This window comes from Podarcis tiliguerta (assembly GCF_965153285.1).
Source record: "Podarcis tiliguerta genome assembly, chromosome: 8".
Lineage (NCBI taxonomy): Eukaryota > Metazoa > Chordata > Lepidosauria > Squamata > Lacertidae > Podarcis > Podarcis tiliguerta.
In genome coordinates this window covers 59,540,152-59,554,251 of record NC_139541.1, presented here as the reverse complement: position 1 = coordinate 59,554,251, position 14,100 = coordinate 59,540,152, and the positions used below count along the sequence as shown (strand labels likewise).

Here is a 14,100-nt window from a genome sequence, read left to right as displayed (position 1 = left end):
CCCGGAGGCGCACTCTATTGTCTCTTGAGACAGATGGATTCCAACAACAATGGTTCAGTTGACTTGTCTGCCTTTAAGCTCTTACTCAAGCTGGTGGATGCAGCATCACAGTGCCAGGTGCTGCACTGGTACAACCTGGCAAAGAGCATCCTTGCTCCATGATCTTTGCCTGGAGAAGAGCCATAGCTCAGGGATTAAGCACCTGCTTTGCATTCAGAACATCCAGGTTTGAGATCCGGCTTTAAAGGATGGGATCACCTTAGCCTGAGATCTAGGAGAGCTTCTGCCTGTCAGAATAGACGATGCAGCTGGGCGGATCAGCGGAATGGCTTTATAAAGCAGCTTTTATTTTGTTCATAATGAAGATTCTACATGAATAACGAGCTCAAAGTGTATCTTTACTACATACCTGTTCTCATATCACTTCCTGCTCATGAGAACAGTGCTGCACACAGTCATGCCTATAATAACCCTTTTAGGCTGCCTTTTCTAGGTGTGCAGTGTAATTTCATTTATGGGAAGGAACAACCTCTGAATCAGTTTAATGTGTAAGGCGGTGTATGGCCCTGGGGGCAGAACTGGAAAACAATTCAAGAGGCAACAAAGGCTGCTATTGCCCAGGCAAATTCCCAGCCCTACAGGAAGCCTTGGCCAAAGGACAACTATGGCAAGCTTGGGTGATGGAGTCATTCCACTACTTGGTAACCCTTTACTGTCCAGAACAGGGGTGGGAAGCCTGGGGAAGTCCAGTGGGCGCACAAGTTCCCCATCCCTGCTTTACATTTTTGCTGTCTCAGACTGTCTTCTTTTGCCCCCCCACTATGTGTCCATAGAGGAAGGTAAACGGCGTTTCCGTGCGCTGCTCTGGTTCGCCAGTAGCGGCTTAGTCATGCTGGCCACATGACCTGGAAGCTGTACGCCGTCTCCCTCGGCCAATAAAGCAAGATTAGCGCCGCAACCCCAGAGTTGGTCACGAATGGACCAAATGGTCAGGGGTCGCATTATCTTTATGTGTCCATAGGACATCTCACCGCCACAATGTCAGTCAACTTTGTGGCTATAGACATTTCTGGGACTAAAGGCATTTCTCATTGACAGTATAATTCCTCTGCATCTTATTTTCTTGTTCTCTTGGGCAAGTCACCCTAGTGCTGTTATCAGAGATGAGTATTTCACATGAAGTATCAGCCCTGAGTGCTCACTGGAAGGACAGATCGTGAAGCTGAGGCTCCAATACTTTGGCCACCTCATGAGAGAGCAAGTGAAGCTGAGGCTCCAATACTTTGGCCACCTCATGAGAGAACATAATAGTGAGAGCAAGTAGGTTAAGGAAACTTAACAGTGAGATCCGAACCAGGTCTGCTCAGAAGCAGGGACAGATGAATCTGTCAGTCTGTGGTTCTCTCATTTCTCCAGTCTTAAATTCATTTTTCCACATTTGTGCAGCAATCTGCATTAAGAAGGAAAAAAACCTTTTTTTACAATTTGTGTGCAGTTCTCCTAATAAGCACATTTTTGTATTTTGACAAATACACACATTTTTGCAAGCCATGCCTGCTACTATAATGCATTTATATAAACACTTTACCCCAATGTATGCATTTTTGCACACATTGCAAAATTTGGAAACACAGCTCTCCAGTCAAGCAAAGTGCCAATTTCAAAGGAAATTGTTTTTGGGAAAGTGCAAATTTGATAAGTTTGCCTTTAACTGTGAACTGAATCGAATTTCCCCCATATCCCCTACTTGGAAGTAAGTCTTGTTGGATTCTGTGGTGCTTAATCCCAGGTAAGGAGAGAGAGAGAGAGAGAGAGAGAGAGAGAGAGAGAGAGAGAGAGAGAGAGGGAGAGAGAAAAGCTTTACTCTGAATAGTTGATGCATTGTGCTGATGGGCAGTAGAGAAAGAAAACACAGGGTGTTTTCTTAGGGTGTGCCACTAGGGGTCACTCTTATGTTAAAAAAGGGCTTGCCCTCTAAGAAAACAGGAATTTTTCCTCTCAAGTTCTGCTTGCGTCCCTAGAGTCACTCCTGAGATTTTTCTTACCCAGCTGTACATGATGTAGGTGGGCAACTTGGCTGCTCATATATTCAAGCCGGGATCTATGGATAAAGGGTTGTATACTACTACTACTACTACTAATAAATTGAATTACATAATTTTTTTTTTAAATTGTCCAGTAGCACCTTAGCTTCTTCAGATACAATGAAACAGAGGTCACCAGACCCTTATATATAGTGGGAGGGTGGGGTGGGTTTTTCCCAGAAGGGTAGTAGGAGATGGGTGATTGACTCAATGGGTATGGTAAACCTGTAGACGACTGTTAACGACTGCAATTAGCCCTACAGGAAAATGCAAGGGATAGTATGCAGATGACCAAAAATAGCTTTAGCATGTGTAATGAGACAAGAATCCAATATCTCTATTCAAACCAAGTCTCTCCGTAGTTTTCAGTTTAGTAATAAGTTGTAATTCAGCAACTTCTCTTTCAAGTCTATTTCTGAAATTCTTTTGTAATAAGACAGCTGCTTTGAGATCCTGTATTGAATGTCCTGGAAGATTGAAGTGTTCTCCTACTGGCTTTTCTGTCTTGCGATTCCTGATGCCAGATTTATGTCCATTTAACGGCGTTTCCGTGTGCGGCTCTGGCTTGCCAGAGCAGCGATGTCACGCTGGCCACGTGACCCGGAAGTGTCTCCGGACAGCGCTGGCCACCGGCCTCTTGAGTGAGATGGGCGCACAACCCTAGAGCCTGTCAAGACTGGCCCGTACGGGCAGGGGTACCTTTACCTTTTTTATCCTTTGGCATAGGGTTTGGCCTGTTTGTCCAATATAGAGAGCTGAAGGGCACTGCTGGCAATAAATGATGATGATGATAATAATAATAATAATAATAATAATAATAATAATAATAATAATAATAAATGTTATAGAAAGCTCACACATTTCACCAGAATCAGTACCTCCAGTTCCATTCCTGACAGGCTATGGAGAGCTTCTGCCTGAAGCTTCTTATAGCTCAGTCGGTGGAGCCTGATGCTCTTAATCTCGGGGTTGTGGGTTTGAGCCCCACGTTGGGTGAAAGATTCCTGCATTGCAGGCCGTTGGACTTGGGCTCCTCCTTTCCAACTCTATGATTCAAAGCAATGGTCCACCTGAGGCAGTTGTCTGATTCTCTGTAAAGCAGCTTGTATGTTTACATGGACACATGCCATCATAAAAACTGGTATGGTTTTCACATGGGAAACTGCACAAGCCTTTCCAGCCACCCAGCCACATTTATGAACACAGCCAGGAAGGTGCGGGGGGGGGGGGGAATATCATGGCTGAGGTGGCAAAGCATTAACCCCTGTTAACACAAGACTGCCATGGACACACTTGCTATGGCAGGTGCACTGGGGGTTGTCACAGACTCACTGGCAGAGGAAGGGGGTGCCGTGGGTGCCGTCTGCCCCAGGTGTCATCTGGGGGGGTTGACATCGGGGGGCCCGCCCCCCTGGGATGCTAGCCCCGCCCCCACAAGCGGCTAGCCCCACCCCCGGGTGCGCAGCATGTGTGCCACTCCAGGTGCCGCAGCAGCTAGCTCCGCCTCTGCACAGACTACATGGGAAGGATTTGCTCAGTGTTGGGCATTTGGAAGATGTGCTATATTTGCATACACAACAAATACCCAATCCTGTCTCCTGTTAAAAAAATGTGACTGGGCCATCCCCAAGAATGTTAAGAGCATACAGTGGTACCTTGGGTTACATACACTTCAGGTTACATACGCTTCAGGTTACAGACTCCGCTAACCCAGAAATATTACCTCGGGTTAAGAACTTTGCTTCAGGATGAGAACAGAAATCGTGCAGCAGCAGCAGGAGGCCCCATTAGCTAAAGTGGTGCTTCAGGTTAAGAACGGACCTCCGGAACGAATTAAGTACTTAACCTGAGGTACCACTGTATTTACTCTTACTCCTTAGTCCAAAAAGCTCCAAGAATGGCTTGCATGCAATTACAGTGGTACCTCGGGTTACGGACGCTTCAGGTTACATACGCTTCAGGTTACAGACTCCGCTAACCCAGAAATAGTACCTCGGGTTAAGAACTTTGCTTCAGGATGAGAACAGAAATCGTGCTCTGGCAGTGTGGCAGCAGCAGGAGGCCCCATTAGCTAAAGTGGTGCTTCAGGTTAAGAACAGATTCAGGTTAAGAACAGAACTCCAGAATGAACTAAGTACTTAACCCGAGGTACCACTGTAATTCAAACAAGACAGTTTCCTGTCTGCAGGCTTACAGCCTGAAGGAAATGACACAAAAGGAAAGGAGGTGAGAGGGAAGGGGGGGGGGGAGGCAAACTCTGGCACCAATCCTTTAAATTACATGAGAGTTACTCTATGTATGAATGAATGACTGAAATAGAAATGGGTTTGGGAGAGGAGGAGCTAGTCTACTAGTTGAACTAATGGGATCATCCTGCTTCTCATCTTTTCCACTGCTGCAGCTTGCTAACCTGCTAATATGTTTTGTAATACTGTATTCAGACGGAACACAACAATTGCTTTGCTGGTGCAGACCAAAGATCCTTGTAGTCCAATATTGAGTTTCTGTCAGCAAGCAGTCTCTGTAAACGTACAAGTGGGATATGAAGTTGAGCATCTCCACCCCCATCGTTCTGCCCTGGACACTGAGGTCCAGCTCCGAGGGCCTTCTGGCGGTTCCCTCACTGCAAGAAGCAAAGTTACAGGGAACCAGGCAGAGGGCCTTCTCGGTAGTGGTGCCCACTCTGTGGAACGCCCTCCCACCAGATGTCAAGGAAATAAGCAACTTTCTGACTTTTGGAAGACATCTGAAGGCAGCCCTGTTTAGGGAAATTTTTTATGTTTGATGTTTTATTGTATTTTTAACATTTTATTGGAAACCTCCCAGAGTGGCTGAGGAAACCCAGCCAGAAGGGCAGGGTATAAATAATAAATGATGATGGTGATGATGATGATGATGATGATGATGACTTCCTCCTGTTGTTCATCCCAGTGACAAATCAGGATGAGCAGAGAAGAGTATTAGCTTTTGTTCCTTCTCATGGTCCACCTCTGCCTTTTTAAACAAAACAAACCACATCGCTGCATCTCAGCAGCCTTTCTTTCCGCACAGAGTTGCCCCCCCCCCCGCATTGTTCTGACTCTTTCCCTGTAAAAAGAGAATTGGAATCATACACAGACTACTAGATGAGCAATGGACTTTAAGAATTAGGTGGAAAATCCCTACAAAATATAGCATGTCTGATCCAATTTTAGCAAATGAAACAGATCTGGTGGAAAACAAATGCAATCCCACAGAACTTTCAGGCACTGTGTCCTTGAAATTCATTTTGGGTTGTCTTTGTTAGAGACAGAGCAGGAACCCGGGAGGGAGGGAGGGAGGAATAGCTCCTCTGGTTTCACTTCTACCTTCCCCCCCCCTTCCCTGCCTCTCCCCCGCCCTGCTTTCATTGCTCCTTTTAATGCCATATTTAATAGAAATAAATTAGAATAAACAGTCAGCCCTCAATGTCTAAAGACAGGTGGCAGAGTAATATTAAAAGAAAGGAATAAAAATTCATTTAATGAGCATTGTTAATTAAACCTGGAATTCAAAGAGGCCTGAGTTGTGGGAATTCAGAGGAAAAATGAAAATGAAGGGAACAATCGCTCCGGGCAGGAAGAGTGGAATGAAATTAAATTTAATGTGGGATTCTGTTTGTTAATGTCTATCACACATCATAGTGTATTACAGTTTAAGCTAAAGTGTTTGCCTGCTCCCAACCCTCTTCACACGCAAATGACCCCCCCTCCCATTTTTCAAGCAGGCAGATTTCTGGAATGAAGTGGACAGGCTAGTATAACAGCATCTCCTGCCCAAAAACAGAAGCCAGAGAGGCCCAGAAGGAGAGGGCTGATCTCTTGACCACACCTGAGTAATTATTAATGGACCTTGGTTGTGTAGCAAGAGGCACTGTTTTAGGAAGGCTCCCAACTCCTGGTGTTTCAGACCATTTGCAATTATTCCTCAGAAGCATCAGTTATTTCTGATCAGCTCTCTAGTTTGACATACTGTTGTTACAAACCAGAGCTGGAGAACCTTTGGCCCTCCAGATACTATTAGACTTAGACTACAACTCCCATCATCCTTGGCCTCGCTGGCTGATGGGAGTTGGAGTCCAGCAACAACTGGAGGGCCAAAGATTCTCCCCACATCTGCTGTAGTGTAAAGAGAAGTCCACAAAACTTGGTGGGTTCTGGTGCTGCACGACTCCAACTCCCACCATTAGGGATGGTGGAAAAATTATATTCACATTTTAAGTGGAATGTATCAAAACTGCACTTTCTCCAAAACAATATGAAAAGCAAAACATAGCCATCTATTGAAAGCTGCACTTACCAGAATTTCAGCGGAAGGGTGCCTTTGGCTAGGCTGTGTGCATGTTCCCATTCCACACAAGCATAGAAACAACCAGGTTCCATATTCAGTATGAAATTCCTGAGAATCTCTTTTCTTTTTAAAACCGTCTAGCTCTCATGGTTGCAATAATATGCTTGAGAGTGTATGGACAATGCCTGGCTAAATCTCAAAAACCACAGAGTTGATTAATTTTCCGGTGGTCAACAAGTGGCCTGCATAGTTCCTTCTCCCTTCCTGTCATGAGCAGAAACAGAATAAATAATGTGAACTATGGTTATACAGATTTATCTAATTTGCATAAGGTTGCAGAATTCAGTTTTTCTTGGTGCAGATTATTATTTTTTTAATCCCAATCAGAGTACATGTAGGCTTGTAGAGGTAATCTTATAAGAGCCATGCAAATCCTAAAGTGGACTCCTCTTGAAAATCCTTAGAAAATCCTCTTGGTGATACTTTCCTTAAAAGTATAGGCTTCTATCATCTTCCCGTTGCTCCCCAAACACTTTGGCACGCCAGAGCCTTTTGGTCTGAAAATTAGGATGGGGAATGGTTTGCGGTTTGCTTAATCTCCTCCAATAACAGTTTTCATCCACAAGCGCAGGGAATTTTTCCACTTCCATTGGAGTCTGTATCCCACGGAGCCCTTACTGTACCACCAAATATTGTACCACTACCACCGAAACACAAAAGCAAGAGGAAAAGGTGGGAGGAAAGGGAGCAGGCGATAATGATGACCAATGGGAAACACCCGGTAAAGATAGCATGCAAACATTGTGGTGGAGCTGGGAATCTAACAAATACTTATTATTTCTAGTATTACCGTATTTTTCGCTCTATAAGACGCACCAGACCACAAGACGCACCTAGTTTTTGGAGGAGGAAAACAAGAAAAAAAATATTCTGAATCTCAGAAGCCAGAACAGCAAAAGGGATCGCTGCGCAGTGAAAGCAGCAATCCCTCTTGTTGTTCTGGCTTCTGTGATAGCTGTGCAGCCTGTATTCGCTCCATAAGATGCACACATATTTCCCCTTACTTTTTAGGAGAGAAAAAGTGAGTCTTATAGAGCAAAAAATATGGTATATTTATATAGACTGCAAGAAGATCAAACCTATCCATTCTTAAGGAAATCAGCCCTGAGTGCTCATTGGAAGGACAGCTCCAATACTTTGGCCACCTCATGAGAAGAGAAGACTCCCTGGAAAAGACCCTGATGTTGGGAAAGATGGAGGGCACAAGGAGAAGGGGACGACAGAGGACGAGATGGTTGGACAGTGTTCTCGAAGCTACTAGCATGAGTTTGACCAAACCGCGGGAGGCAGTGGAGGACAGGAGTGCCTGGCGTGCTCTGGTCCATGGGGTCACGAAGAGTCGGACACGACTAAACGACTAAACAACAATTATATTTATATTATTGTGCCAATATAGCTGGGGGGGATGGGCAGCATACAATCCTGCATTTGCTATTCCTAGTCTGGTCCATTGAGCTGCCTGGGCACTGTAACAGCCAGCATTTAGCTGGTCATAAGGGGGAGCAAATGATTGATCTAGCCTCACTCCCAGCTTCTTCCAATCAATGATATTGAAGTTTAGCAATCCACCTTATCTAATTTAGGTCATAGAGAGAGAGAAATGGTGTGGCGGAGTTATTAGAATGTCAGAACAGTGCTGCAACAGACTAGCATCTCTGGAAGAGACAAGAGTGCTTCTGAGCATACTCAAAGTACCTGCCACTAAGGCTGTGTGCACATTTACCATTTATTCCACTGCCAGTGCTCTGTCTGATTGATTGCTAGTTACCATCCCTAAGTATTCCTGCACTTTCTTGACGATTGCTACTGATGGATGATATACCGCCCCTCAGACTAGCTTCTGGCACAGTTAAGATGAGGTGTGTACATTTCTGGCAGCTGTTGCACATGCTCAGATAACAGCTTCACTGAACAGAAGTTTAGTACAGGAAAATAAAGCACGTACAGTACAGTGGTACCTCTGGTTAAGAACTTAATTTGTTCTGGAGGTCCATTCTTAACCTGAAACTGTTCTTAACCTGAGGTACCACTTTAGCTAATGGGGCCTCCTGCTGCCGCGGCGCGATTTCTATTCTCACCCTGAAGCAAAGTTCTTAACCCGAGGTACTATTTCTGGGTTAGCGGAGTCTGTAACCTGAAGTGTCTGTAACCCGATGTACCACTGTAGTGTGTATAGGAGCCAACTCCTAGGGTCTGAGGTCACTTCAGCTCCCCCACCATAAAATACTTGAGGGGGCCAGCCCTGGTGGTGTGCATCAGATGAAGACAGTCTGCTCCCTTTTTGGTGTTTACAGTCAATTGAAAATGCAAGCTGAACTGGTGCTGGTGTGCACATAGCCTGAGAACATGGGACTCTTAATCACAAGGTCATGGGTTTGAGCCCTACATTTTCAGGATGCAACACTGGGCAAAAGATTCCTGCATTTGCAGGGGGTTGGACTAGATGATCCTCGCGTGGTCCCTTCCAACTCTGCCATTTATGATTCTATGTCTGGAATGTGTAGGCGGGGCTAAGAAGTTAGTGGGTGTGTCTTCCGGACCATTCTGAGTCAACTCTGCTTCCCTAGTGAGGGCTGTTCTCTAAGCCACGACTATAGCAGAGATGTGGAAGCCACAGGCAGGGAGCCGAGAGCCAAGCCTCTCCATCTAGCCCTCAGGACTCTGCCGAGGCCACTCCAGCTGCAGAACTACATCCCTCCCCAGTCCTACCTTGCACCCTCCTTGAGCGTTGTTGCCTTGCTGCAATGTGTCCTTGGAGCCTGTGATACTTCTTGCGCAATTACCCCCGGAGTGTGAACATAACCAGCCTACTATACAAACATGAAAGGAGGAGAGGGGGAGGCTTTATGTTCGGTGGGTGGGGAGCAACAAAACCTCAGTTAGTTATTTTTATTTATTTACTTGATTTAGGAAGGACAGCTGCCCCCCTTGGCTACGCCCATGGGGCTTTCCATGGCTACCAGCCATGCATAGTGACTCTGCTCTACCTCCACAGCAATGGTTCTGAATACCAGTTGCTGGAAACCACAGAAGGGGAGAGAGGCTCTTGTGTTCGAATCCTGCTTGCGTGTTTCCCACAGGCCGCTGGATTGGATGGGCCATGGGCTTGACCCAGCAGCTCTTCTTATGCTCTTAGGGAACTCACATGTATTGCTCTGCTGGTTTTTGCACAAGGCCCCGGGAAGGCACCTAAACCCACCCAAGCCCACCCCCCACACATCTACTCCTGGCCTCTTGGCTTCCTCTTGGCTTTGTTAGGGTTTGTTTTCAACTTCCACAGCAGCCGCAGCCGCCCAAGAGAAAGGGTGGTGTAAGGAGATCGAGAAGTCTGGATTGCACGATCGCCACGAAGGCCGACCCGTCTCTCTGCTCCTTGCAGCCAGAAATCTCTCTCGCAAGTGTTGCTCCGAATTTGGGGAGGGGGGCGGCTGGCTGGGCTGGAAGAGCAAATATCCCCCCGCAGCACCCAGGAAGAAGGGCTTAAGAAGAAGAGGCCTCCGAGGTGCCAGAGCAGCTGCCGCCCCCTCGGGGTTCCGCGCAGCCTCTTGGACTCTGAGCGTCTTTCGTGGGGGGCTGCTCCGAATCGCCTCCAAGGTGCAACTTTCCTGCCCACTCAGACACACACGCAGAGAGAGAGAGAGAGAGAGAGAGGGAGAGAGAGAGAGAGAGGCTCGCCTGAATCTCACAGGAGTGGCAAGACGGAAGGAAGGAGGCAGAGGAGAGCTGGGCTTGGGGGTGTCCTGTCTCCACCGCTTTGCGCTTCGCACCTTTGCACCGCAGGGATGCATTGGAAGTCGGGCAACATCAAAGAGGAGCGCTACTACCTGCAGGTAAGCAAGCAGGACGCATCCTGGCTGGGTGCAAAGCCCCCCTTGCCTAGCTCAGCAGCCACGTTGGCTGGACGCGCCAGGCAAGCGCGCCTGCGGCCGGTGCGAGAGGTGAGCGGCTTCCTCGAAAATAAGGGGCGCAAAGCCTCCGGTGCGCGTGCTTCCTCGGAAGTAAAGCGCCGCTGCGCGCAAGTCGGCTTTGTATCCGTGCAAACCTGCAGCAGACGACCTGGGCTGGCGGTTTTCGTTCTATTTGCAGCGGAACTCTCATTTAACGCTCGTTGTCCTCCCTGGGTTTTTGCTTGGGAGTCAGCTCCACGTATGTTCGCGGGGGTTATTTCCACGTAAGGGTGCCAGCGCGTAGGCACGATCCCTCGGGAGTAAATTCCCTTGAGGTCAGACGGACTTACTTCCGAGGAAACATGCACAGGCTCGGGTTGCTGCTCCAGATCCTGTACACGATTCCTCGGAAGTAAGTCCACTGAGCTCAAGGGGACTTTCTCACAAGCAAGTGGGCATAAGATGAAGGATGGAGGCCCGGCAACCTGCCATGGACTTACTCGAGAGTCACTGGCGCTTAAAGTTAAGTGAGCCCAAAGCATGGAGGGAGATATTGAATAGAGTTACCAAAAAAAAAAAAAATGTATTTTATTGTATTTATTCGCAATTAATGTAAGTTGCTAAAACAGTGTTTTATTTTTATTTGCCTAATTAAAGTATTTCCATTCAACTAATAAGACAGCTGGTGTGCGTGGCGCTGTAAGTTGCCCAGGAGTGCCGGGCCAAACTCTCTCCGCTTCAGCCCCGCATCTGTAACATGGACATCATAATATTTGCAGGGCTAAGATCGTGAGATGGTGCGCGGGAAGTATGTGGGACGCTGGAGCTGAACTATGGAAATGCTGCAGCTATCAGACGCAAAACGGCGTCCCTTTAAAGGCCTCGATCCAGCACAAGTTAGGCACCAGCTCCACGGAGGGAACTCAATGGAAGGCATCTAGGGAAGAGCCCACGTCTCCCAGTGAGATCAGTGGAGCTCCTTCAGAAATCCAGTGCCTTGTCTGGATCGTGCCTTTTACTCTAGAGGAATCCCTTGCACGTCAACTAGGAGCAAGCTCAGGGATGCTGAAAGCGAACCGGATGAGGACCCCTGAACTTTACTTTGCCTCTGGCGGTCCTTTTAAGACCTCTTAAGCCTCTTCCTTTTCGATATTTCACCTAAAAGCAACCGACTTCAATCAGGGCAGGATCCGTTGCCTCCTGACGGCCAACAACCTTCCGGATCGGTTTCCCACTCGCCCACCCCACACCCTGGTAATCCGAATTATGAGTTCCTATGCAAAAAACGTCGTCCCCCCCGATGGTTGAGGGGTGTCGTTGTTCTTGTCGATATTAGTGGCCTCGTGACGCTGATTTGCCCGCACAGCGAACCATTAATAATAATAAAAAGACTATACATTCTCTGTCGTGGCAGTCATCACCTTTAAAGCAATAGCCAAACGGCACATAAAATAAAAAAAATAAAAAATCGAAAAATCTTCCCCATACTGAAAAACCCTGATTGAAATGCTGAAAGAATGCTTTTTATTTGTTATTTTTAGTTTAGTGTTTATTTAAAGTTGTACCTCTCCATTTAGCTTCCTTAAGGCTCCGAAGGCAGCACCGGCTCCTGGAACAAATATGGTTTTGTTTGTTTATTGCCGTTTCTTATCATTATTGGCCACGATCCAGCCAATGTCCGGCTTCCTTTCCCCCATCCTGAGCCTATCTTTGCTTACTTGGAAATAATTCCCTCCTGTGCTGAGTGCGTCCTAGTCCCAGGTAAGTATGCCTAAAATTGCAGCTTTTGAACCCCGTTGGTTTGCAAGCACGCGCTTAAAATTCTCCGGGCGAAATTCATGGGACCTGGTGCCTGAACCTAGCCTCGTGCACGAAAGCGAAAATCCCTGGGGGCTTCCACCTTTTCTAAGCGAGTTTGCTGAGCATTGCACCTTAGCTAGGAGTGTTTCTAAATTTGACTGGAGCCTATTGTGGTGGTGGTTGTTATTTCTTCTTCCCTCCCCCCTCGAAGGCTCTCCCCCTGTCTCCCCCTCCCTTCCCCTGCACCTGCCCCTTTCTCTTCCCCCACCCCCCCTCGCCCAAATAAAAGGAACCAGCTGTAAGAAATGCCACGCGACCATGTCCTAAGGCTTCGCAGTGATTTATTGAAACGGTCTCTAAGAGATTCAGAAGCCACATCAAATGAATGGAGCCCACTTTAAGTGGCGGGAGTGGCACTGGCAGAGGAAGAAGCGGGGAGGGTGTGTGTTGTGTTCCTGCTGCGGGAGCCGCTTGCTGTGTTTTTCTGTTTCTTTTTCCCGCCTCCCCCTTTTAAAGATACAAATAGGTATCTCCACTGAGTATGCGTGGGCGCAATTCAAAACATAGTGAAGCACGGGTTCAGCCCGATCCTGTACATGATTGCCACGAAGTCGATATTAGATTATGCGCCTGCGGCCCCAGGGATATTCATTCATTCTCTCTCTCTCTCTCTCTCTCACACACACACACACACACACACAGATGCTTTTTTGCAAACCGCTTGCGCCACCCCCCAAATAAGCGGTATATAAATGTTATCAAATAAATATATTAAGCACCTTTGCAAATAAATAAATAACAGCAACCAAGGAGGAAGTTTCCTTCCGTTTGCACAGGACTTACTTCCAAGAAAGCGTGCAGGCGCTGCAAGGCGACCCCCTTTCGCTCTGCTGCAGTTCCTTCGATGTGCAAAGACTCGCTCGCCTGGACAGCAGAATCTTCCCCGCGCTGTCCTGAGCAGGGCCAGGGCTCTCCCTCCCTAGTCAGAAGCAAATCTTCGCATGGGTTCAACAGGAGGCTTACTCCCAAGGAAACCTGTATCTCCAGCCACCGCTTCTTCCACCATGAAATGGTTGAGATTTCAAAGCGGTCGCCTTGGGATGGATCGTGTCCAGAGAAGTTTTGGAGAGAGCGAGTCTTCGCAGGGACTTGAAGAGAACTGCGCGCCCCACTTCCTTTTCCCCTTTTGAAAAGTTGCTTTTCCCTGTCCGTCTTTAGGACGAGCCAGTCATTGCTCTGTCCACGCTGGTGGCGGAAAACAAATCCGCAAATATAAACTGATCCGAAAATGCTATCCTTCCAAACCAGCTTGTCTTCGCAGACCTGAATAAAAACCGAATATCTGTCCAGTCTTCCTCTTCCAAACGGGCGACACACGGCCTGGTTATGCTCTCCTCTTTTCCTCTTTGAACTTCCAAATAAACGGTGGCAGTCCTTGCCTTCAGGTATTGTGTCCATTATGACTTTTTAGAGCTTTTGGCAAATCCATTCCTAGATGCCCCGGTTCTTCTTTCTCTGTTCCAGCTGGAAGTGAGGCGGGTGGAATCGACTCCAGGTCTTTTCGGATTACTTCCAACTATCCACAAATCCCGGGGTCCTCTTCACTTCGTTTTTGAAAGAAAGCAAAAAAAATAGAGACAGAGAGGATATTGTAGATCTTGAGGGAAAGTTCAGAAAAGGGGTGGGGAAGAAACGTTCAAAGGGCTGGAACACCGAGGAAAGACTTGCGTTTCAGATCGTCACGTCTGCAGCTTTTTCGTTTAGTGGAAAGAAACGGGCGAGTCAACAGCGCCAACTTTTCAGCGTGCTTACCAAGAAGCAAGTCCTGCTAGGTTCAATGAGGCTTAGTCCCAGGATAGTCTGCACATACTTAACCTGAGAAGCCCTGACATACAGAAGTCTTTCAAGGACTGTTCAGCTATGGTAGCTTAATTGAACCTACATGTACAGGACCAGTATAC

General features: G+C 47.3%; 1 protein-coding gene across 2 annotated transcripts in view; it reads left to right on the top strand.

Moving 5' to 3' along the window:
* Nucleotides 1-9,649: 9,649 nt before the first annotated feature.
* Nucleotides 9,650-14,100, top strand: part of TFAP2E (transcription factor AP-2 epsilon) — a 72,117-nt gene continuing 67,666 nt past the window's right edge. The window contains exon 1 of one of the 2 annotated variants that reach the window (XM_083453305.1): nucleotides 9,650-10,282. In XM_083453305.1, coding sequence (XP_083309431.1) covers nucleotides 10,235-10,282 — 48 coding nt within the window. In that variant the 5' untranslated portion in view covers nucleotides 9,650-10,234. The remainder of the gene's footprint in view (nucleotides 10,283-14,100) is intronic. The other variant, XM_083453307.1, reaches the window with a different exon arrangement.